At 37.5% G+C, this 12,932-nt stretch overlaps 1 protein-coding gene across 1 annotated transcript; it reads right to left on the bottom strand.

The window, feature by feature from the left end:
- Nucleotides 1–212: 212 nt before the first annotated feature.
- LOC128194296 (stress response protein NST1-like) lies at nucleotides 213–5,202 on the bottom strand. The gene is made up of 2 exons (XM_052869509.1): nucleotides 4,506–5,202; nucleotides 213–2,881 (listed from the first exon to the last, which is right to left on the bottom strand). The coding sequence occupies exon 2, from the start codon at nucleotides 2,129–2,131 to the stop codon at nucleotides 899–901; it is 1,233 nt and encodes a 410-aa protein (XP_052725469.1). The 5' UTR covers nucleotides 2,132–2,881; nucleotides 4,506–5,202; the 3' UTR covers nucleotides 213–898.
- Between the last annotated feature and the right edge of the window lie 7,730 nt (nucleotides 5,203–12,932).

The raw sequence follows: 12,932 nt of genomic DNA, 5'->3' as shown, positions 1-12,932 counted from the left end.
AACATCATGTTCTGTGGTTTTGTATCTGTGTTTGAATGCAGGAATGACATCCTCTTCAGGAAAGAGATTGAAAACCATGGCAACCAAGAGAAAGGAAAAGGAACCAGAACAGTTTTATTCTAGTAGGTTCCTCTCTCGGAAACATGAGAAGCACTTCAAGGTGGTACAAGACAGAAGACTCCTGATGGAAGCAGCTTCACTCTTCAAGAATGAGCAGCTTCTCAGACCAGAGGTGGCAGCGGAAATGGAAAAACGCAGATGTAATTGAAGGCGCACGGAAGGTGTTTGATGAATTGTCTGGTGCGGTTTTGGAGTGTGTAGGCAGAGGTTCTAGCTCAGACGGCCTTCCAAGAGGGAAGGAAGCTAGAGGATAAGTGTGCTAAAGTGGCACAATGCAAAGAACTTGAAGAAGTAGTGGCTGGAAACAATCCAACAGCATTTCACTATATCAATTCAAGTTAACTTTTACAATGAATTAAGCTCTCTTTTATAGGAAGAGAAGCTTGAGAATGTGGAATGTATTCTGCATATTTACAATGTGCATAAGCTAAATGAAAATGTGCAGAATGTTGTTGGCCGTGTGTTGCACATGGAAAATGTGCTCATGTGAAGAAGCTTGATGGTTTGGCTTGTGTTCCACGTGAGAAACATGTAAAATGTGGCTGGTTGCATGTTTCACATGGACAATCTTGGTGGCTGCATAATGGACATGGAAAATGTTGAATTTACTCTTTCAAAGGTGCTACACGGTTGGTTGCACAATACTTTCTTTTTGGCCTCTTTGCTAGGCAACTTTCCTAGGCACCTTCCAACCTTATTAATGTCCATCTTCTTGTGATAGGCCCAATGGTGCTAGGCCTTCTTGTATCATCCCCTCCCCCTTGGAAAGGATTTGTCCTCAAATCTGATGGTGCTTTTGAAGACTTATTTTTGTTAGCTTCATAAGGGTTCCTCCTGGGTCAAATATCCATCTGCAATAAGCATCAAACATATCTTTAATTAGTTTTCTTTGACCCAATAAGATATATAAAAGAATATGTGTAGAAGAAGGTTTCCAAATTTTGAAATTTTTAATTTTAATATAACAAAGAAACCTTTCTTCATTTGAAATTTTATTTGTATCTTGAGTTATTGGTAACCATAAAGGTAACCATAACCCAAGTTGGAACTTTGCATGTGTTGAAAGTGATAACATTTTTAAAGATGGAGTGGCCAATTCTTTGAAAGAAAAGTGAATTTTGGAAAATTCAAATATAAATGGAGAAAAGTGAGAGAATAGAAAACCTCCCCTTAAGAATCTAGCTTCTAGTGTAGGAGGAGATGTTGCCTTTAGTTGCCTTTTCTTTTCTTCCATTTCTATTCTTTCAACTTCTTCCTTTTCTCTTCTTTGTGCTTCTTTTCTCTCTTTCTCTCTTCTTTCCTCTTCTTCTCTTCTTTCTCTTTCTTCCTCTTTTCTTCTCTTTTGTTCTCCCTCTTCTTTTCTCTCTTTTTCTCTTTGCTCTCTTACTTCTTGCTTTTGTTTTTCTCTTTTTAATCTATCAATTCTATATTTGCTTCTCTCTTCCCATAGCCTCCTAAGTTTTTCTAGAAACTCACTTTCCCTACGAGAGAACCCACTTAAATTTTGAATGAATGACTCACCTTTTCTAATAAGTCCTCTCATAAGTTCTAAGTTTCTTTCAATTTCTCGAGGCACAAACTTTCTTCTCATACAAGCTTTCAATTCATTCCAATCATAAATGGGATATTTTCTACCTATCTTAACATGATATTGCCTATCATCCCACCACTCTCTTGCATGCTTTTTAAAACTAGAAGTGTAAAGACTAAGAATATAAGATTCACTATCTCTAGAATAGAAGGATTCAGATTTACTTTTTCTCACCATGAATGAATGCATGCCATCAATTTCCTTTTCCCAAGCTAGGTATGTTAATGCACCAATATCATCACCAAAGAATGGAATACTTTCACTAGCTTGTTTATACAAATCATCTTCAATCCTATCAAATTCATAAGATGAACAAGACTTCCTTCTAGCTTTATCATGTTCTCTTTTGATGCCTTTGTAACTAAGTTGCTTATCAAAATTAAAATTCCTAGAAGACCTATAGGACTCATAACAAGACATCAAAACTCTTTAAATTTTTGTGAAGGATTTCTAGAAAGGTTCTAGAGGTAAAATTAACCAAATAGCTCCCAGGAAGGAGAGGTGAGTCTCAATGGACAAGCTTAAGAACCTTGTCCTTCCTAGCCAGAGTGTCTTTGGTTGTTTCTTACCTTAGTTTCTAGGTAGAAATCTTTCAAAAGCGTTTTAAATGCAAGATGAAATGCACCTAGAAACCAAATGAAGGTTTATCTATATGAAACGCGCTCCTAAGTACCACGGAGACTTAAAACATAAAAATCAATAAGCAAAGTAAAGTAAAGAAAATGAAAATGAATGAGACACGGCCCTAAGTGAAAGTGCAAATGACACTTGGAGCCACTTGACACACTTTCACACTAAGAAGTGGAAACTAAACTATTACAATGTTCAATGGTGCTCTTGGAATTGCTTGAAAAGCATTTTTCCAAGTCACTTTAAGTTGCAAATGAGAAATAAAATTGAATGACACTACAAAGGTTCCGTGATACCAAGCCAAAATTACAAATAAAATGTTTACAAAAGTAGCAAAGCCAAGTGTGGCTGCTGTTTCACAAAGTGCTGGTCCAAAATCATGAGCAAAAAGGTGGTATGGTTGCTGAAACTGCTGTTGAAATTGGTGCTGGAACAGCAAGAAAGAAGTGCACTTGAAGTCCAAGCTTGTGGCCTTTTTAACACCTCATCCACTTCCTAAGATGCTACCCCCTTGGAGCAAGGAATCTGAGGTAAAACCAGCTGCACCAATTCGTCACAGTACCCAAAACAAACACCAAACAGTCAACAAAAACCAACTGCTGCACCAGAAATGTATTTTCGCAGAACAGATTTTGGGCACAAATTAGAAGCCAAACAAGTTGAATCCAAGTGAACTTAAGCTTTGAAACACAAGAGGGACACTAAAGGAACCTAGGAGAGGCACTAGAACAGATTAAACAAGCAAGAAAAGACTCAAAACAGTAATGAACTTGTGTGCTTCGAAACTGTTTGATAAAATTCAAAACTGTTTGACAAAATGCCACAAAGAACAGTAGATTTTGTATTTTCTGGTTTTTGAACTTTCACATCTGGATTGCAGGGTTTAGATTGCTTTTTATGATTTCTATACACTTGCATAAGCATATAAATGTATTTGGAAACTTAAACCCAGCTTTTGCCAATCCAATAATGAAAATTAAAAGTATTTCAAATGTCAAACAACAACAAAAATGCTTACTGCACCAGAAAGTGGTGTGAAAATGGTGGTTTTAGGGTCAAAATTGTTTGGTAGTGGTGCAAAGGCTTAAGTGAGACATCAAACAAGTGTATATCATCATTGTGAACATGTTTAATTTCTGAAACAGCACAGAAACATTCTGCATCCGAAAATGAATGTTCCACTTCCAATTTTAAGAAAAAAATGATGGTTTAAATGGTGATTTGCATATAGGCATCTTAATGATCATTTGACCAGGGCACACAAGTTTCAAATGACAAAATACACTTGCTCAATTGTTCAGAATGCATAGAAATAGCCAGTAGATTCGTATGACAGTAGCAGTTGCCAAAATTCAAGAAAATTGGACCAAAACTGCATCAGATTTGAAAACTAAGTGGAATCAAAGCTGGAAAGCACAAACAAAGATTATGAAAGTCCTAATTGACTAGATCTAGCTTTAGAATATGAGCTAGCAGAGATTAGGTGACCTAAAACACAGCAAGGAAATGAAGCACGGTGCATAACTTGGATGAAACAGTAACAACACTTTGTTGCAGCATTTTGAACGACTCAACCATACTTTTTGCAATACAGTGATTAATATGAGTTGCTACACCTTTAGCAATGCTTAACAACACCAAAGAGACTTGCACAAGGCTTAAGAAGCAAGAAATTTGCACTGTAACAGATTCAAACTAGTGCACCAGAGTTGGAAAGTGATGCAGAATTTGTAAAACAGAATCAACTTGTTGTCAATGATTTAGCTCATGTGATCAAAGCTAGACAATGTCTCATTGCTTTATATGATCCATGTATAGTTATCAGTGCATTGAACTCATTTAAAACAAAACAAATTATAGGTTGAACAGAATCAAACATTTGACAGTGAAAAACAGCAAACACTTGCACAAAACTGGACAAAACTTGGAATGATGATTAAGCTGGATTCAAACGAAAATTAAAGAAGTTGCACCGATTAAAATGGAAAACAAACACTAAGGAACAGTGTATGAACACAAACAACAAGCTCAAGTACGAATTAAGCCAAACAGAATTGAAAAGAAAAAAAAATTCAAAAACAGCATGACAGTAGAACAGCACAACATGGACAAACTGGAAATGAATGAAAGAGCAACTTAGCTCTTGCACTGGCAGCGTGGAAACCTGGCTCTTGATGCCAAATGATGGAAGCAGCTTCACTCTTCAAGAATGAGCAGCTTCTCAGACCAGAGGTGGCAGCGGAAATGGAAAAACGCAGATGTAATTGAAGGCGCACGGAAGGTGTTTGATGAATTGTCTGGTGCGGTTTTGGAGTGTGTAGGCAGAGGTTCTAGCTCAGACGGCCTTCCAAGAGGGAAGGAAGCTAGAGGATAAGTGTGCTAAAGTGGCACAATGCAAAGAACTTGAAGAAGTAGTGGCTGGAAACAATCCAACAGCATTTCACTATATCAATTCAAGTTAACTTTTACAATGAATTAAGCTCTCTTTTATAGGAAGAGAAGCTTGAGAATGTGGAATGTATTCTGCATATTTACAATGTGCATAAGCTAAATGAAAATGTGCAGAATGTTGTTGGCCGTGTGTTGCACATGGAAAATGTGCTCATGTGAAGAAGCTTGATGGTTTGGCTTGTGTTCCACGTGAGAAACATGTAAAATGTGGCTGGTTGCATGTTTCACATGGACAATCTTGGTGGCTGCATAATGGACATGGAAAATGTTGAATTTACTCTTTCAAAGGTGCTACACGGTTGGTTGCACAATACTTTCTTTTTGGCCTCTTTGCTAGGCAACTTTCCTAGGCACCTTCCAACCTTATTAATGTCCATCTTCTTGTGATAGGCCCAATGGTGCTAGGCCTTCTTGTATCAACTCCTCATGGAAAGAAAAGTTGGAATGATACCTAACTTTGCTCCTCAATTTGGAGAGCAATTGTTAGGGAATGACTGGGGAAAGCTAGCCACATATCCTGCACCTGCCAACATAACTGTGGTAAAAGAATTCTACACCAATGCAAAGAAGATTGGTGATTATCCAGCTGAAAATTATCTGGGCTATGTCAGAGGCCATGCTATCAAGTATGATCCTGATTCTATCAATAACCTCCTGGATACTGTGTGGGCTGGTGAGCTGTGCCAGTTTGCTCTTTGCATGGAGGAAGGGGCTGATTTTGAGGATGTAGAAAGAGTACTATGTATACCTGGAGGACACTTCCAAAGGAATAGATCTGGCTCAGTGGTAAACATTAGGAGGGTTGATCTCACTCCTCTTGCAAAGTATTGGATGGCATTTTCTCATGCCAACATTCAGCCATGTTCACATGTGTCAGATATTACTCTCAGCCGGGCACTCTTCATCTACTATGCTATCAGGAACTTAAATGTTAACATTGGGCAGGTTATAGCTGATGAGATTAGTGTGTGTGCCAATACCTCAAATAACAAAGCACCCCTCGGACATCCTTCCTTAATCACTCACCTTTGTAAGATAGCTGGGGTGGACACTTCTGCTCCACCATTTGAAAGGCCAAGAAAAGCTATTGATGAGGCATATTACAGACAGTACTATGGAGGTGAGGAGGCAGCTCAGCCAGTTCCACCACGCCGTGCTCGCCGAGAAAGAGGGCAAGCATAGAGCCAGACATCTGCTGAGACACATGAAGCAGAACCGTTCCAGATGAGGGACATGTACATGTCTCTTATAGGTGCTCAGTTACAGTCCATTCATAGAGGGCAGGTGGCTACTGCTGAGATGATTGTGGGGATGTATGATACACCTCCCGCTCACAGGTGGACTATGGAGGAATTCCATAATGTGGTAGCTTGGCCAGAGGAGCCGGTGCAAGGAGGAGGAGCTGAAGCAGCTGAAGCTTCAGTTAGGGAGATGGAAGAAGATGAAGCTTATGATGATGATGCGTTTGAAGATAATGAAGATGAGGAAGAAGAGGAAGATACAGAGGACAGCTCAGATTGATGGGGAGCTGAGATAGCATTTACTGATGAATGCTATCATGAACTTATGCTTTTGTTGGTTTAAGTGTTCTGAACTTATTTACTTTTGTTTTTGTTTAGGGTTTGATGTACTCTATTGGAAACCTGGTTTGTTATGATGGTTTGCTATTGACTGTGATTGTGTGTGATAACACTCTAGATTTACATATTTTTCTCTGTTAAAAATCATTTCTTAGATTTCTTTAGTTTTTAATTTCTTAGAATTAGGCTAGTTTTATGTTTTTCTCTTAATTCTTTAGAATTGTAAAATTTTAGTTAAAAATAGGTTTTTAGATGTATTTTTTTTTATCTTTGTTAATCATTAAGAAATTAGTATTTTTCTGAAATTCTTTTAATAAAAAATGTTTGGTTTTAATTAGGTTTTAATCTCATAATATTTCTTCTTATTTGCATTCTAACTTTTTTATTCAATTTTTTAGATTGGATCTGGTTTGGGCTTGAACAGCCAGCAGCAACACTGGGCCCTGATCCCTCTTTGGGCTGTTTTGTGGCTGAATCTATTGGACAGCAGGGAGAAACAATTGGGCCGATGAAGATGCTGGATTGAATTTGGACGATGTCCTGCCACATTAGAAGTTGATACTTTGATTGTCACTTGTAGGGATGTGGGCTTAATTGAAATGCTTTGGGGTTGAATTGCACTATGGAACTAGGTCGTTGCATGGGCTGACTCAAATTAAGTGGAACGATGTCGTTTTGCTGCAGCTGATTGGGGGTCTGAGATTTGTGATTCATTTTGGAAAAAAACAAAGGAAGCCTTTGAGCATTTGAGAAAGAGAAAACCAAACCCTTTGAGAGCTAGGGCAGAGAAAGGAAGAGGAGCTCCATAGCTGGTCCGATCCTGCCAATAGACGGAGAGCTGAACGGAGCTAACTGGCACGTGACCGGAAGGGGAATCTCGAATCAGTGAAGATTTTGATCGGAGGGCTTAAACAAAAGGATGAACAGTGGCCGCTGGATCAAGAAGAAAAGCACACGTGTGAGGAGCTGAATCGGTGGAGAGGTTGAAGATGATCGAAGGGCTGGTGATCAAAGTAGACAAAGAAGGGTGGCCGCTGGATCAAGAGCAGGAAGCGTCGAAATCAAGTTTTTTTTTTCTTTACTTTCCCTCTCTCTTTTCTCTTTTCGTTTGCTGACCCTATAAAAGGGGATTTCACCATATATAGAGAACACTTCTTCATATACTTTTTGAGATACACTTTCAGTTCATAGTTCTAAGCTCTATAGATTAGGATTCTTTTCCACTTTCTATAGAGTAAATTTCTGTTCTCCTTGCTTTTAGAGTGCACATCTGTTTTCCACAAATGACTCTATTTTGAGCATTCTCTTTCGAGATGTCTTCTCGAGCCAAAGATGAGTCCAGTACATAAAAACTCATTCAGTTTTGTGTTTTTATTCTTTTTCTTCTATTATTTTTGTATGTGATTTTAATTCTGTAATTGAACTCTATTTGAGATTTGTGAAGGAAAACATCCACATTTCTACATCTGTTTTGGATGTAATATGACTCCATAGTGAGCATGACTTATCAAGAGGTCTTCTTGAGAGATGTTAAGCTTCATAATTGTCAGATTAAATTCAATTTCAGTGTTCTAATACTGTTCTTGTTTTGTTTCAATTCTGATTTCTGCTCCTATTTTCTATGTGATGATGTATAGATTAGGATAGAGTGATCTGTGTTGCTGATTTGGTTTCATTGCAAGTTGATTTCTGTTTTAGCCAATACTTCTTACTTTGATTTTTGTCTTCCTGTGAATATAGATTAGGTTCAGTAGATTAGATGTTGGATGTCCACTCTTTTGGTTTTGATACATGTATATACTACTTCTTTTAGGCATCTTAGTATCTTGTTCAGTTTTAGTTTTGGTTTCCTTGCACTGTTAACTGTTAGCATTCATAGGTTAGTTTTAATTGTATTCAGTTCTCATTTTAGTTTAGGTTCTGCTTTGTTATGCATTCATTTTATACTTTAGCTTAGGTTTCAGGTTTTATTTTCTTACATTTTATTTTTCTTCTTTTCTTTTTAAAACAGATTTCATTTCTTTACTGTTTTCTTTTTAAATTTCTTTGTTTTAATTCTTTTTCCCCACCTTGTTTTTATAGTTAATTAGTAAATAATTACAAGAATTAACTTTACACTCTGAAGCTTAATCATAGTTGAGTCCTTGGATTGATCCTTGGTTATCCCTCTACTACATTAGTGGGGAAACCGAGTTTGTTCTGTTTTTGCGCGACGAAGAACAGTTTAACAGTGTGATAAGTAATGCTTGATGATGATTAGTGATTGATTGATGTTGAGATAGATGTGCACATAAAATGCTTATACAGGTGATTCACAAGCTTTGTGAACAAATGCAGGATATTATGATTGTGATTGTGAGATTAAGCAGGATGTGTATGTCAAATGTGAATGAGCTTATATGTGAGGTTTTAAGCTCCAGAGTTTTTATTGATTGAATGCTATTACTTTGGAAACATGAATGATTTTGCCCAAGTTTTCTATGATTGAATCAATTGCTTGTTTTGCATCATATGATCAAGGCCGTTTGTTGGAACCCTTTTTGCTGGCCAAATTCATAAAGTTAGCCCATTAAAAGAGAACACTTTGTGTTCTATCCTTTGAACCCTTAGCCTTGAACATAAATTGAAAACCCTTGTTGAAAAGCTTTACCTTGAGTTAAGTAGAAAATCTTGTGTGGTATTGTTAAATGTTCAAGTTTGGGGTTGTTGGGAAAGCATGAAAAAGAAAAAGGGAAAAGCATTGAGCTAAGAAGCTAAGAAATAAGAATGTGAAAAGAAAAAGAGAAAGAAAAGAAAAGAAAAAGCAAAGCTCAATGCAAAAGAGAGTTGGGAAAAATAAGAATAATTGTGTTGTTATGATTCTCTTAACTCAAGGATTTTGTGATCCAGAAAAACCAATTTTCTTGTTACCCCAGCCACGTTATAAGCCATTGAAAAGTCCTTGTGATGATGCATGCTTGTGAATGTTTTTGATTGTGGTAAAATGAAAGGCAAAGTTGATTCATGTGACATTGTGATAGTAGAGTGAATGAGTAATTACCTCTTATACACTTGAGTGTGAGTGAAACACTTTATCTGGTGAGGAAGTATTCCATGAGCACATGAACATCCATGCTTAATTGATTAATCATTCATGAAAAATAGCATTTGTTGAATATTAACTGACTTTGTGAAACACTAAAGCATGTGCACATCTTGATTGAATTCTTGGTCATAAGTTTGATTGAAGCCTTTACTTATCTTGAAAAGATTTTTGAATGAGTGAACCATTATATGAATTGGTAGAAGATTGAGTTACATCTTGTTTGCTTGAGGACAAGCAAAGTTCTAAGTTTGGGGTTGTGATAACAGTTGAAAAACTATTATTTTCATGCTTAAAATTGATACTAAAAGCAACCTTTATACTTAGAAACTAGCTTGAAATCATGCTTTTATTCATATTTTCAGAAATAAGAGAGCTGGACAGGTTTATGCTTGATTTCAGTGTTTTTGTGCAGGTTTTAAGGTGAATTTGGTGAAAGAAGTGAAGAAGGAGAGAAAGGGAATCAGAAAAGACATCAAAAAGTGCAAAAGGAGGAGCCGCAACTACCGCTCAGCGGCAGTTTACCGCTGAGCGGCACTCAGAAAGTCACGTTGGATCCGCTGAGGGGCAAAATGGCCGTTGAAGGGAAGAACTGAGCTCGCGCACTAACCGCTGAGCGGTACTTTACCGCTGAGCGGTACTTTACCGCTGAGCGGTACTTTACCGCTGAGCGGTACTTTACCGCTGAGCGGTACTTTACCGCTGAGCGGTACTTTACCGCTGAGCGGCAAACTTATGGGCTTGGGCCTAATTTTTCTGTAATTTACGAATAGTATATAAGCTTTAGGGTTTCCTAGGGTTTGTATCTTTGGCTGTGACGAATCAAATACTCTCTCTTCCACCCCTTTGAAGGAGGATCTTGGATGCTCAGGCTACCTCTTCACCTTTCTAGGGTTTTATCTTTCCTTATTTCATTATTGTTCATCTAGTTTCACCATGAATATGGTGAACTAAACCTTGTATTGTTGTTGGGGGAATCAATGTAGTCTTATGATAACAGTTGAAAAACTGTTATTTTCATGCTTAAAATTGATACTAAAAGCAACCTTTAGACTTAGAAACTAGCTTGAAATCATACTTTTATCCATATTTTCAGAAATAAGAGAGCTGGACAGGTTTATGCTTGATTTCAGTGTTTTTGTGCAGGTTTTAAGGTGAATTTAGTGAAAGAAGTGAAGAAGGAGAGAGATAGAATCAGAAAAGGAATCGAAGAGTGCAAAAAGAAGAAGTCGAAGTCACCGCTCAGCGGCATTTTACCGCTGAGCGGCACTCAAGAGGTTGCGGGAGGTCCGCTGAGGGGCAAAATGGCCGCTGAGGGGAGAAAACGAGACGCGCAATCACCGCTGAGCGGTATTTTACCGCTGAGCGGCACTTTAATGGGCTTGGGCTTGACTTTTTGTAATTTACGAATGGTATTTAAGCTTTAGGGTTTCCTAGGGTTAGGTATCTTTGGCAGAACGGAGGCAAACACTCTCTCTTCCACCCCTTTGAAGGAGGATCTTGGATGCTCAGGCTACCTCTTCACCTTTTCAGGGTTTATTCTTTCATACTTTCATTGTAATTCATCTAGGTTCACCATGAATATGGTGAACTAAACCTTGTATGTTTGTTGGGGAATCAATGTAATCTCTTGAAGCTCTCATATATGGAATTTATGCTTGCATCTTTTAATTAAGACTTATGCTTTCTTTCATCATTAGTTAGGGTTTTTCCTCTTTGCTTAATGCTTGCATTGTTTAACTCATTCTAATGCATGATTATTGGTTTTGTCGATACGGACACGTACGGGGAAGTCTAGATCCGGGGAATTTCTCCCAATATTATATTGGTTGTCGTTAAGCTCCTGCACTTATGAACTAATCATTAGGAATGCTAGGAATTGTATGAACTCGTGATTAGGGAGAAGCCATCTAGAATGGTACTTTAGAGAGTGGCATTAACAATGATGATTTGAATGTTGAATTCCTAAAATGTATGAGAGTGGATGAGATGAAATTGACCCCCAACAACATATTCATTCATATATTCCATTGAAAGTGTTTATCTTTTGTCTTTGCCATTGATCAAACTTCATGCATACATATTTAATTTTCGTCTTTTGCATATAAGATCTCAAATATTTCGTCTTTAAGTCTTAGTTAATCAAGAAACCACACAACTAAACTAGGCCGTGAGTCCTTTGGGAAGAACGATACTTGGTCTTACCAAGTTTATTACTTGAACGATTCGGTCATACTTGCCGATTGAAAAACAAGTTTGTGACATCATATTTTGGTGCTTACAAATTTGTCCATCAAGTTTTTGGCGCCGTTGCCGGGGACTCGTGGTTTAACTGGTTAATTTGTGTGATTATTGATTATCTTTGACATTAATTTTGAATTTCTGTTTTTATTTTTCTGTTTTTATTTTATTTTATTTTATTTGATTAGGTTAGATTTGATTTTATTTTATTTGTTTAGATTTTATTTTATTTTATTTTATCTTTTAGATTAGGTTAGATTTTATTTTTTAGATTAGGTTTTATTTTATTCTATCTTATTTGTTTCTATCTTCTAAATCTTTTTATCTTCTGAATATATATCTTCTTCTATATCTTTTTGTGCTAACAAATCTTTTCTAGGGTTTTGTTTTCTTGTGTATGCAGGAAGCAATTCGAACTAGGAGTAAGAAAACAACAGAACCACTTCTTGAAGGTCTAGAAGAGAGTAGAAGGAGGAGAAGAATCAGAACGTCTAGAGAACTTTTCCCTTCTCCAGAAACTCTCCTACAAACATCACCACAAGGTTCTGTTCATAGCACAGGAAGTATGGAGAATAACAATGCTAGAAGAACTCTTGCAGATTACACTAATATTGCTGGACCTCAGCACTTTAACAGCATAGCTAGACCTAGAGTCAATGCAGCCAATATGGAGGTCAAACCAGCACTAATTCAACTGGTGAAGAGTAATCAATTTAATGGGTTATCTCATGAAAGCCCATATGAGCACCTTACCACCTTTAACGAGATTTGCAACACGGTCAAGATTAATGGGGTGCCAGACGAAGCTATCAAACTTAGCTTGTTTCCTTTCTCATTGGGAGGCAACGCTAAGCTTTGGTTGAACTCTTTTCCAGAAGAAAGTTTCACAGAATGGGAAGCAGTGGTTACAAAATTTTTAAACAAATACTTCCCACAATCTAAGGTGACCAAAGGCAAGCAAGAGATTTCTTCATTCAAGCAGGGCATGGAAGAATCACTGGGGCATGCATGGGACAGGTATAAAAGCTTGTTACGTAAAACTCCCACGCATGGTTTTGAAGATCAAGAAGTAGTCTTAACTTTCCTTGGAGGGCTTGGTTCACAAACCAAGATGATGCTGGACGCCTCAGCAGGAGGCAATATTAAATGGAAGACTCCAGAGGAAGCAACTGAAATTATAGAAAACATGGCTACTAGTGACAATGAGCTGCACAGTGAGAGAGGAGCTCCTATGCAA

The sequence above is a fragment of the Vigna angularis genome, chromosome 10 (genome assembly GCF_016808095.1).
Source record: "Vigna angularis cultivar LongXiaoDou No.4 chromosome 10, ASM1680809v1, whole genome shotgun sequence".
NCBI lineage: Eukaryota > Viridiplantae > Streptophyta > Magnoliopsida > Fabales > Fabaceae > Vigna > Vigna angularis.
This window is presented reverse-complemented; position numbering and strand designations above follow the sequence as displayed.